The sequence below is a fragment of the Tympanuchus pallidicinctus genome, unplaced genomic scaffold (genome assembly GCF_026119805.1).
Source record: "Tympanuchus pallidicinctus isolate F22 unplaced genomic scaffold, pur_lepc_1.0 scaffold5, whole genome shotgun sequence".
NCBI lineage: Eukaryota > Metazoa > Chordata > Aves > Galliformes > Phasianidae > Tympanuchus > Tympanuchus pallidicinctus.
This window is the reverse complement of record NW_026294769.1, coordinates 22,120,226-22,132,935: the sequence shown is the minus strand read 5'-3', so window position 1 is coordinate 22,132,935 and position 12,710 is coordinate 22,120,226. Positions and strand designations below refer to the sequence as shown.

Sequence of the window (12,710 nt, the reverse complement as noted above, 5' to 3'; positions counted from 1 at the left end):
TTCAGAAGGTTGAAGCCAGTAGCTTGTGGCCACCTACAGAGTTGCCCAGGTTCACATTCTGCTTTAGAAGATCTTTAAAGGGACTCCATAACCTCTATAGGCAACCTGTGCCAGTGCTCCATAACCTGCAAAGCCGAGAAGTGCTTCCTTGTGCTTAGATGGAACCTCTTGTGTTTCAGTTTGTGCTCATTGCATCTTGTCCCATCACTGTACACAACTGAAAAGATCCTGACTCTGTCAAAATCCATCAAGGATTCATATTCTTTATTAGAATATATTTGATTCCACGTGTACGTAATAAGAAAGGAATAGACTGTAACCTTTTTATAACAAATCTCTCATTTCTGTAATGTATAAAGAATGGTTTCTAGTAAACAACAGGAGCTGATTTCTAATAATGTTCAGTTTATGGTGGACTACAGATAGCCCAAAGCTACATAGAAATGTTAAAATTAATAATTCCAAATCTGTAAAGGGGACTGTTGGCAATAGGGTTAAACGAACTAAAATAATCCTTTACATCTGTACAGATTTCATATTATGGTTTTTGGATTATAAATCAAGTGTGGTCAGAATAATTTTAAAACAGAGAGGAATCACCTTAGCAATTGTTTAACATAACAGTGTTAATCTCTTGAGGGTAAAGAAAGGAAAAGAATGGAAGGGAGGTAGAAATAAATAAGAAGACACAGCTTAACTGACCAAATGCATAGGGCGTAATTTTCCCATAGATCACATACTTATGACTATTTCTCCATTCCACAAAAGCAACAATAGTTGGAAAACACAGACAGTTTCCCAATGTTTTAGAATATTTTTATATCGAAACCTATCTTCAGTAAAAACAGATTTTGTAGAAAAAAGACACTGAGAAAAATCAGACCTTAATTAAATTAAATTGTCATAAGCAGGGCAAGCCTGTTCCCTTTGTATTTCAATCTTTCCGTTAACTGATTCACAGAGGGGAAAAAAAAAAACAAGGGAACAAATGAGTAACAAATGATTGTTACAATGTATCACTACAACAATGATACAGTATTTGGATAGCACTTACCTTAAATATGGACTCCATTTTATCGCCCAATTTCAGCTCAACAGCTCCTTCTATAATAAATAAGTTTGATATACTTGTAAACACACTGCCATGCAGACATGGACGTTTCAAGCTTGCTCCTTCTTCATTCAAAAGATGAAATAATAAATGTTTAAGTGCCACAGAACGAACCCTAAAGGAGTAAACAATTAAAATAAATATATAAATAGAGTTCATAACAGAAAATGTTAGCTATACAGTTAAATATTAATTTATAAAATTAATATAGGGAGAACAAAGGATTTACTTTATACCTTTCAAATCAACCCACTGCATAATATTCAACTGTTTTTTAGCTTTGTTTGTTTTGAAGAAGACATTTTTGTCACAACATTAAAGATATGCTGAAATGCTGCAAGGCAGTACTCACAAGTGCTTTTTTGAGAAGAGAAGACGCAGAGCAGCTCGTAGTCTGGTAGTTATAGGGAGAATACCATCTCCTTTGTCAGAGGATGTTTCACTCAAAGTGAGGATGCAGTTACCTAGCTCATCCTTTGTGTCAGCATAACCCTAAAACAAAAACAAATCCCCTGAATTAATGCAAAGAAAAAATTAAAAACTTAGCAAATTCGACAAGTAATTCCCACTCCTTTGCGTACCAATGGAGAGTGAAAGCAGCAGCAATTAAAAACAAACATTACGCAACAAACAAACAAAAAAATTCCTGTAGATAAAAATTCCTCCATGAAAGAAATTATCCTGCATAAAGTTTATCTAAAGATTTTACATGGCTCTGTTTCACCTGAAACTTTAACCCTCTGTTAATGCTTTGTTTAAGTAGTCACTATAAGCCACAGCATAAAGAAAAACTATGCTAGAAAAATGAGAGTAGAGAATCCCTTCTCATACATTTAGCCTATAGTTATATTAAAATCACTATCTAATCTTGAATATCAACGGAATGCAAACAGGCAGATTTAGGTTGGATGTCAGGGGAAAGTTCTTTACAAAGAGTGGTGAGGTACTGGAATAGGCTGCCCAGAGAGGTTGTGGATGCCTAGTCCCTGGAGGTGCTCAAGGCCAGGTTGTTTAGGGCCCTGGACAGCCTGGTCTGGTATTAAATGAGGAGGTGGATAGCCCTGCATGTGGCAGAGAAGTTGGAGATTCATGATCCTTGAGGTCCCTTCCAACCCTGTGATTCTGTGACTATGACCAGCTCTTTTCAATATTTTCATGAACAAGTTGGACAAAGGACTTGAAGATATACATAAGCAAGTATACAGGTGAAAATAAATACAAGGAGCTGTTGACTTGAGAGTAGAGAGGACTTGCAGAGAAATCTTGACAAACTAGAGGGCTGAGAAATCATCCACTACATGGTATTTAACAAAAGCAGGTGCCAGACTTTGCACATGGAATGGAGCATCCCTGGATATCTATATAGACTGGGGAATGAGGACATAAACTGGTCCACGGAGAGTATTCAAAGAAGGGCCACAAAGACGGTGGAGGATCTAGAGGGCAAAATGCATGAGATGTAGCTGACGTCTCTTAGTTTGTTCAGAACAGAGAAGAGGGCATATGCTGCCTCATGGCAGCATATAGGTCCCTCACAGGGGAAGAGGAGGAGCAGGTGCTGATCTCTGCTCTCTAGTGACAGTGACAGGACTTGAGGGAACAACATAGAACTGTGCCAATAGAGTGGCAAGTTGGGCATTCAGAAAACGTTGAGGGTGGTCAGGCACTGGAACACCCAGGCTACCCAGGGTAGTGGTTATGGTACCAAGCCTACTGGAGTTCAAGAAGAGTTTGGACAGTGCTCTCAGATATAGGGTTTGAATTTTGGGTGGTCCTGTGTGGAGCCAGGAATTGGACTCTGTGATCCTTGTGCCTCTCTTCCAACTCAGGATATTCTATGAAATAAAACAAAAAACACCCGGAAGGACCAAATAGGTGCTTCAAAACTGCTTATTTGGAAACCTATAGATAGATTATAGAAGGAAAGTGTCTAGCAGTGGAGAAAAAAAAACAAGAGAAAAAAAAAAACAGGAAAAAAAAAAAATTGAAGGCAGCAAAACTATTAGACTGAGCCAAGAGCAAAGATAGGGAAAATAAATGGATACATTGTAACGGATATGCAGACTAAAGTGTAAAGATAGTGTTAACCATTGATTCTTCTGATAAAAAAAAAAAAACAAAACAAGACAGAAAATATATCTTACATCTCCTGCTGTTTATTGACCACATAACTTGATCAGAGAACTGTACAATCACAGAGGATCTACAAATGTTCAAATTTATCCAACTGTTTCCAATATCTTAACTAACACCAACTAAATGGCAATGTTTTGAAGTGTATTTGGATTTCTACTCATATCTTCAAAAAATTTAAGTCTCAGTCAGTAACTGTCAATTTCTACTACAATAACAGGCCAAAATTTGACTGCAAACATCAAAGTAACTTTGATTGTCATTTCACCATTTGACATGAGTATTTCACTGTTAATCTACTTCCCACCTGCTACTTCAGTGAATATTCCATTTGTGCTTTAAGAGATCCATGCTGCTGTTTACAAGATTTCATACATTGAATACTGATAATAGCACATAGAAGTACCTGTAAAACAGGAATGATGGGATAGAGAGCCTCAAGAAACTTGTTCCAAGTCATTATCGTCATTACTAACTGGCCCTGCAATAGATGCATCAGAATAGCCTTGGCTGAGGAGCTTACCTGCTCAAATAAAAAATACAAATAAAATAATAAAAAAGAAGAAACTAATGCAACAATTTATATAAGTTTGACAACACTGTAAAAGAAAATACAAATAAAATTCTCAATTATGTCACATTAAATATCAGGCTGTTAAAAAAGACTGAAATACATAACATTTCTCTTTTTGTTGGTCTTTTAATCCTTCACTCTTCCTACACATGTATAGAAAAACCATGTAGTAAAAACTTCAGGTAAGCCTCAGAGCACCATAATAACATCAACTTATAAATACTAAATATCAACTTATAAATACTGAAAATAGTACCTCATTTCTTTCCTCCTGAAGTCCAAATGTAGCAATTTCATATAAAACTTTTGGATGAAGAAGAAAATGTACTCCATGGCAGATTGAAGACACAGATTCAGCAACATTATGAATATCTAAACAGCCCTTCAGTAAAAAATTAAGACAGTTAGTTTTAAAATTCAACACAGATTCCAATACTGCCTGGAGTTGTCATGTAGTGAAAGGCCTCCACACAGCTTGGAAGACTTAAAGTTCTGAAAACTAAACATTATGGTTCTGGAAGAAACATCTTTGTAGATCACTGACTAAAAGATGCAGTTGCTATATAGAATAAGAAATACTAAATCAATTCATTTTGATTTTAAATAATGGCTAAATTTCATGTTGTCCAGTATTATTATATTAATATAAGTGAAACCTAACAGACAGGTAAAAATCTCACAACTGTCACTCAGTGGAGGCAAACAGCAAAAGTGTTTTTTGCTTTCACTGATATAAGTTAATATTTGTGAATACCTAAAATGATCTGATTAATCAGACACTACACTGTTAATTAAGAATACAACCATACACTTTTTTAGGTAGTTGATGCTCTTGGCCTATCTTTATTAAAACAAACAAACAAACAAACAAAAACCTCAGGTAGTGGGTTTTTTAAAAAATTAGCACATAGAAGGAATTACATATTCTTAAACACTCTCCAGACATTTACACATATGAAAAATAATTTTCTTCCACATTTTTATACAGTCTGAGCAATTAAACTGAAGTAAAAAATATATATTCTGAACGTGTCAGTACTTCATTATCCTATCACGTCTAAGCAAACATCTTTGCAAAAACAAGACAACCAGCCAAATCAAAATGACTTTTGCTCAGGAACAAACAAACAAAAAAAAACTAAATCAAAAAAGCACAACAAAGGAAAGTGAAAAACCTCATGAAGAGAATAGAAGCTGGGCAATCTAATTTCAGCAGACAAGTAAAAGTGAACGCTTCAGTTATTCTTAAAAACTAATTTAAATTGAAATATTTCTGAAGAGCAGCAGAAAAACCAAAACAAAATCAAACAAAACAACAAATAGTGACCAATATTACTAAGAATCCTTTTGAAAAAAGCAGAGTTGTCAGTCACTGGCTTTCCTCACCCTTTATGAACGTCCTGAATAAAAGTATCTAAAGTTTAATCTAAGTAGTCTTAGATACCAGAATAAAATAGCAAACTGCAAACTCATGCCTGTACAGATATAAGAACATATCATATGGTAAGCAGAATTTGCAGTAACAACGCTTTTCACAAGGAAATCACACATTATACATTATCCAGCACAACAACAAAGAATGGTAAGTAAACAGTAGCTCTAACCTTAACCACTTCCAGACAGCAGCGGTAAGCTTCAGCTTTTATATTCAGCAAAGGATGAGCCAGTAGACGGAGAAGCACATTCTGACTCCCAGCGTGGAGCAATGGGTCAGCCTGGGCAGACTTAGAACTTAAAATGAAAAATAGTTAAATTTACATTATAAATGATAATAAATAGTATAATAAATTATAAAACTATGATTTCATGCATATATCAAGTAAATTTATTTTACAGGAACCATAGATGTCCATAAAAATTTTCCTGTAAAGTTTCAAGATAATAAGTCAAAAATCTTTCCTGAAAGGATATAGAGCCTGAAAAGAAAAATGACTTGACAGACAAAAGTTCAAGATCATAAAAGATTTAACAAAATCATTCTATCAATCTCACATTTGTAAAAATGTCTTTTCATACACATAAGGAAATAAAGATCAGTTTTTCCAAAATCCTCTCATCACAATTAGGAAAAACATTAATGTCAATCAGAGCTTCAGTAGAATCTTCAGATAATTATAATTATGAAGATTCCAGTGCTTTCAAGGTTTTTTTGTTCTGTTTTGTTTTTACTGTTAAGAGATCACAGTCGATCTCACTATCACAAGAAGTACAGGCATTAGTAAAATTATAATAATCAATTCAAGTGAAATTCCTGTTTTCAGAAAAATTATTATTATAGAGTTAACAATGATTAACTCTAAAAGGATTAGAATACTGAGAAGTTGCTCTGAACATAATGCTTCACACTTATTTCCATGGAAACTGCAACAGACATAAAGAGTGCAATAACACTATTTGATAAAGCAAATTCTCAGCTACAAATCACTATTTTCAACATATTCACCACAATTAGCCATATTTCTGCTAGTGATGAACAAGAGCCTGCAAGCTACACTCAAAAATCTGCAGCAGATGCCATTTTGTCAGACTGCCTCTCTGTTGCCAAATGCTGTACGGCAACAAAATGGAACGGAATACTGATGTGAAGGTTCAGCCTCTACTGCCATACCACCAACATCCATATCTGATGTTGTGGGCCAACATAAAACAGGAGGAATTACTTTCGGAGCAGCCCTAGTATTCTGACATTTCATAATTGCAAGCCATTATTAGATACCACTTATATGTAATTTCCTTTGAAATAAATCCCTGAAGTTCTGAAATACTGTGAAACTGAGATTTTTTATTTCTTATTAAGTGTTTGACACACAATTTTTCCAGGCATGACAGAGTAACTTAAATTCTCTAATAGAGGCTAACATGGGAAATCTAAAAAAGAAAATGCAATTAAAGCAGGCATTTTAATAAATGAGATAGAATATTGCAAGGCACTGTCTATACAAGAAAATAAATTCTCCAAGAGTTTCAAAAGTAAAACATAAGGAAGTTACACAAGCACAAATGGAACAAAAAAATTTAAAAAAAAGTCAAAAGAGTGGTCAAAGTGGTCAAAGATTCCATTTTTAAGAAATCAACCGCTGAATGGTACAAATTGTTCACAAGAGATATTTCAATAGCCAAATGAATATTGAGTTCAGATACAGGCACATAAACAAACTGAGATTCCACTTGAGAAAGTTTATCCATTAAAAATATACATATATTCTCAAATAAATCAAACAGTAATACACTTACATATTAGAACATATGTGAATACTCTCCTGAAGCAAAGTCAAGTGTTGATGGTAGGGCAGGCTATGTAAGGCCTGATCTGCTAATTCTACTAATTCAGTAAGATTCTTCTCCTTCTGAAAAGTAAAATGAAGAAAAAGGAACTATCAGAATTAGAAATATTAAAAATACAACATGCTATGTCCTCACCTTTCAGAATTGATCATTTAATGTATCTACTACAGAGAGATTAGTTCAGCCTTCCGCAGAGAAGTTCATAGCACCTGACTAACAAGCTCACTGGATTTCAAACAAATACATTTTAGTACCTTTTCCTGTGAGATGAAACCTCTTCAAATGCTAAAAAATTTCCATTAAATTCAATGGAGATAAACAATATCTAACATTTTACAACACAAAAACTCCAACAATATTCAGAACGCTTTCTAAGGTGTCCAAGAATAGAGTATAAGAAAATTAAAGTTTTAAGAATTCACTATTAATATTAGGGTAAGTTTTTTAAAATAAGTAAGTCTATCAATATACGTCTTCATACTTTCAGTTAACAAATGCATTAAATGTGAGCACTTAAATTTGAAGATTGCAACTTTGCTGCAAATAATTTTTTACGACTAAACTACTGCTTGTATTAAGTTCAGAACCCTTTTATGTAAAGGATGTATTCACTCAGATTTAAGATTACAGGTCGTTCCTATTGCTGTATTTTGTTAATTTATTTTTAGTGAGAATGGAACAAGTATTTTGCACAGGCAAGAATTACTTGTCCATTTTCTTAATGGAGAAGAATATTTCAGTACCACGCTGGAATCTTAACTAATAAAACACAGTATATTTGTTGCCTGCATAACAAAGTGAAACATGCAGATTTTATACAGTACAAAAGTAGCAGTATCTTAGAGCTAGAATCGACAGTTTGGAATTTAACTATTTAAGTATACTGAACTGTATATTGAAATATAGCACTTGCTTTAATTTATTTCTGCATAGAAGATCATATGGCCACTTGCAAGTGTTTATTTCTTTGTTTTTACCTAAAATTTTTCTTTGTTGGCATTGTGTTTTTTTTAACAAACAACAAGAGTAATACTAGTGAAAACACACATAAATTAAATACATCTGAAATACTATGAAATACTCATGAGTTGTCTGTGGCAACACTAAAATACACTTTTTACAAGAGAAGGAAAACATACAAAATAAATTTGCTTTATTATTAATAAAAATATGCTTTATATAATAAAATTCTCCACCTTCTTACGAACTTCAATCATGAAGGTACAAGTACATTCAATCGAATAAGCAGCTTCTGAAGCATGTTTATAAATACTGTAGTTCTCAGAACTCATCTGCTCCAAATAGGCTGCAATAGCTTCGTGAATGCTTGGATATTCCAAGGAAAAAGGCACGTCCAGTGACAGAAGAAACAAAGCACTCAGCAAGCTCTTTTGCAAAACTTTGCTTGCCTTCAGAAAAGAAAACAATTTTCAGAATAACACAGTCAAAAAATATAGTAAAATCAACAAAAGCATTCGCAGTCTTTCAGTAGGTACAATCATTACAGGTACTAGGTAAATTTTACAGGAAGAAACAGAAATCAAATGAGTTCTCTATGAAAAGTACTTTTTAAATTATTATTACTAAAAATAGGAGTCCAGTAAATGCCAGTCCTAATACCAGACCTGCAAGCAGAAACAAAAGATGGGTCTGATCCAGTCACAGCACCAACTTCATAGATTGGCCCGTTTACTGTTTAACCACTAGATGGCAGAGAATGCACAGACCACAATTATCTGTACGACTCCACATAGTAGTAACACACACTAATAGGAATTTCTATTATTTTGTTTTGTTTTTATTTTCTTACAGCAAGTGTTCAGTATTCATTCAATTAAAATTTTGACCTCGAGTACAACAGCATTTTTTCAACTCTTTTTTTTTTTTTCCATACACAGTGCTAAAATTTTATTTTTTGTACATTGAAGGGTATAAACAAAAATTATAAAAAGTCACTAGATTAATATGCCTGCACTCACTTGCAGATACAAGAATCTACTTTCACTATTAGTAAAAGATTTAATGTTCGTGGCAAAAAAAACTAAAAGAAGTATCTGATATTCAAGTTAAAGCATGTCTAAGAAAACTACAATGCAATATGATAGATGAAAAACGTAGATAATACAAGTTTTTAAAGAACTTTAAATATCTTCTACCACTTTGCATCCTACAAAAAGGTTCAAATATGGGACCTTCACTGGAAATAAATTCAAAAGAAACAACAGAACAGCTACAACACTTTTAAAAAGAGCATTAGAAGCAAATAATAATTTAAAATCAGAATGAAGCATAAAACATAATTGCTCACTACACTCCATAAAATTAAGAATAATTTTCAAGAGTATACAGTACTACACATATCATGCCAACAATAAGCAAGCAGGGGGCAGCATAGTTTTGCAAACGATTTATAATACCAGAAAAAAAAATGCTATATACATTTAATACTGTAAACCTCATTAAAAAACTTTAAAAAAAAAAAAAAAAAAAAAAAAGACTTGCTTTCTGCAGCAGGTTAGTGGTATTCAATACCTGAAGACAAAATTCCCTTCCTCAACCATATTTCAGCCTCGGTAAATCAGATGTATTTCTGTTTGGTGGCTATTCTTCCCAACATTAATCACTGAGGAACATATCCTTCTGTGTTCTCTTAAGGTTCTCTTAAGCAAAAATCAAATGCAATCACTTTTAAAATTAGCATGCCCTACCTTTTCCACAGGAAGAAGTGTTTGCAGCAATCTAACTGTGAAAAGTGAAATGCTAACAAATGCCATTCTGTGATGCACCATCATCACCTCAGGCTGCTCTGCACTTATATTGGTTTTGTGATATAGTATAGTTTCTCCAAGCAAGCCTAAGACCAGAAGCAATTTGTCTTTCTGAAAACAAATCAAAGACAAACAATCATTAAAAACTGACATATTTTTATTGTATTGTTTATATAGTACCTGCAGAACCTTTAAAATAATTATACAAACTAATTTAAAATTGCAGAAATGGTGCAGCATACACAGCATTTCATCTGTCATCAGAACAGAATTACTTCTAGATCTTACTTTACCTTCACTTTTAGCTGTAAATACTTTGTTCAGTAATTATCCATTATTGGTTACTCTCTCCCCTTTTATTTATTTATTTTTTTTCCTTCTTTTCTTAATTCCTGCTTGCTTCATCTTAGAATTTCCAGCATTTTAGAACATGCTGATGGGAAGTAGAGAATAATTGTCTCCTTTTGCTTCTACATGGCCTTTTGTTTTGTTGTTTGTTATTTTGTTGTTGATGGCGGTTTGGGTTTGGTTTTTTTCCCCTTATCCTTTAATTAAACCACTCCTTATCTCAACCCATGAGCTTTTTTTCATTGCATTTTCTCCTCTTGTATTTTGGAGGATGGGGAGTGAGAGAAGAGAATGAGACAAGCAGTCCTTTTAAGGACTCTTCTTCTCATCTAAGCTTGTTAAATTTTATGTTCTGCAAAGAATCCACAGGATTGACTTCATGTTAATCAATTACAATGGATTTTGACAGATCAGCACTCTAATACAAAGAAAAAAATCTCATTGACTGCTATTTCCTATAAATACATGATCATTGTACAGTAGTGCCTCCTCTAATGTTTTAATTAACAATTATTTCAGTACTATTACTTCATATGTAGCAGTATCATCATGAACTCTAACTTAAGTCATATGCATTTGAGACTGCAGTTAACTCAAGCTTTTAGACAAGTTTCAGTCTTTCCATCTCTGGTATTTATGCTATGTGCATAAGCTATGCCAGCTAATGTTTTAGCTTTCCATCAACTTCAAAAGAGCAAGTCACCCATTGTTACTTCACCTGTCATTCACTAATTTGATGTTTCATGTCTATAACAATTCTCAACTGTGTTCAGGGTGCATTTCCAGTAATTTAAATTATTAGGCCAACAGCACCACAATGTTTTAAATCTCTCCTGAGGCAGCTTTTTCCTTTCTTTCTCAGCCAAGCAACAGAGAGCAGTCAAAATCTGTGTGAGAATCTGTACTTAGGAAATGAACTCAAGGTACTTCAAAATTCCAGTTTGGGATCTAAACAGTTACTCTTAAATAAATAGTTTATAAGGTGTAAACAAAGTTAAAGTTGTCATTTAAGTCAAATTCTCTTCTGCATCTGTAGTCAGCACTTGTGCTTCAGATCCCTTCCTACATGTGTTTCTCAATGGCAACTTCCTACATGTGTTCCTCAATGGCAACTTAATAGCTTTTCACTACAAGACAAAATTAATGACTTATTTTCCTGAAGTGAAACTTCAGTATCTTCTAGTGAAAGAACTTACATTTCAAATAAAAAGAATGTGTCAGTGGTAAAGCTAGCAATAAATTATTCAGGAATTTCAAAAGGATAGGTGAGTAGATTAAATATGTATATTAATCACTGTAAACATCGGAGGCTTACCAAAGTGGACTACTAAATATAGCTGACCAAAGGTTAAAGAAATCTTACCAGTTCCAATCCAAAAAGGCTCTCATCTTCCCAAACATTCTCAGAAATAGCATCGCCAATAAGGTACAGGTCTTCAACAAGCAACTCAAGAACTTCCATTGTCATCCTCCTGCTGCCTAATACAAATTAGAGGATAAATTTGAATACAAGTAAAATAATATCACATTCAGACAACACCACATTGAAGTATTCTAAATCTGAATACTGAAAATTTGATTTTCCTGTAGTATCCCTCTATTAAATTAATGCCAACTACCCTCAACCAGCAAAATATCTTCTAGCATAAGTCAATAGCTAGGAAAAAATCACAATATAAAGCACTAAAATAATTATCTAAATTAAAAAACACCGCAATTGCTTATATTCTAGAGGATAACGTGTTACTATTTCTGTAAATACAACCACTGGACTTCAAAAAAGTTCAGAATAGCTACTTACTTCCACCACCACCCATCAAAAGAGAGCTTGATTACAGATATTCAAAATATATTGCCTAGTCTCATTAATATGCATTTTCTGTATAGGAGGAGCAGCTCTCCCCCTAGACTGTTCTACGTGAGATCTATTTTTGAAAGGCAAGGAGATGAATATCACTTGTACTTTCGCTTGTACTTTTCCTCCATAACATCTTCTCCCTCACATCAAATATTTATTCTTTTTCATGACACCTTCAGACTCAGGATCTCCTAACATGGGGCTATTTAGTTGTATGTATTAAAGATCTTCTTACTTGGTACAGTTCCACACTTTGACATAAGAACACAAATAAACCTGGCCAAAGATTAAAACTGCACAGCCTAGATTTACTACAAATACAGCTCCTGCCCCATGTCCACAAATAATTAGAGAAACAGTGAAAGACTGTTTCTAAGTCTAATAGTCTAAGAAAGACTATTAGGTTTCATCAAGGCAGAATTCCTGGAGCTAGACCAAGTACATTCATCAACAGATAACAGAGGATGCCAAGGATGTCTGGCATCCAAGGGAACCAGAAAGTGACAGTTTGCCCCAGATACTTGACATAGCTCAACTGTTGGCTTAATGACTGTTTCTATTTTAAAACATGGATGAATTCTACATACCACTGAACTTTCTCAATTCACTTTTAAATTACGATGAAGACTAAAC

At 33.8% G+C, this 12,710-nt stretch overlaps 1 protein-coding gene across 4 annotated transcripts in view; it reads right to left on the bottom strand.

The window, feature by feature from the left end:
- RTTN (rotatin) overlaps positions 1-12,710 on the bottom strand; it is a 78,314-nt gene that overhangs the window by 50,800 nt on the left and 14,804 nt on the right. For all 4 annotated transcript variants that reach the window (XM_052704131.1, XM_052704130.1, XM_052704132.1 and 1 more), the window contains 9 exons: positions 11,583-11,698; positions 9,812-9,982; positions 8,300-8,512; positions 7,053-7,165; positions 5,423-5,549; positions 4,075-4,200; positions 3,651-3,767; positions 1,464-1,603; positions 1,055-1,226 (listed from right to left, as the gene is read on the bottom strand). In XM_052704131.1, coding sequence (XP_052560091.1) covers positions 1,055-1,226; positions 1,464-1,603; positions 3,651-3,767; positions 4,075-4,200; positions 5,423-5,549; positions 7,053-7,165; positions 8,300-8,512; positions 9,812-9,982; positions 11,583-11,698 — 1,295 coding nt within the window. The remainder of the gene's footprint in view (positions 1-1,054; positions 1,227-1,463; positions 1,604-3,650; positions 3,768-4,074; positions 4,201-5,422; positions 5,550-7,052; positions 7,166-8,299; positions 8,513-9,811; positions 9,983-11,582; positions 11,699-12,710) is intronic.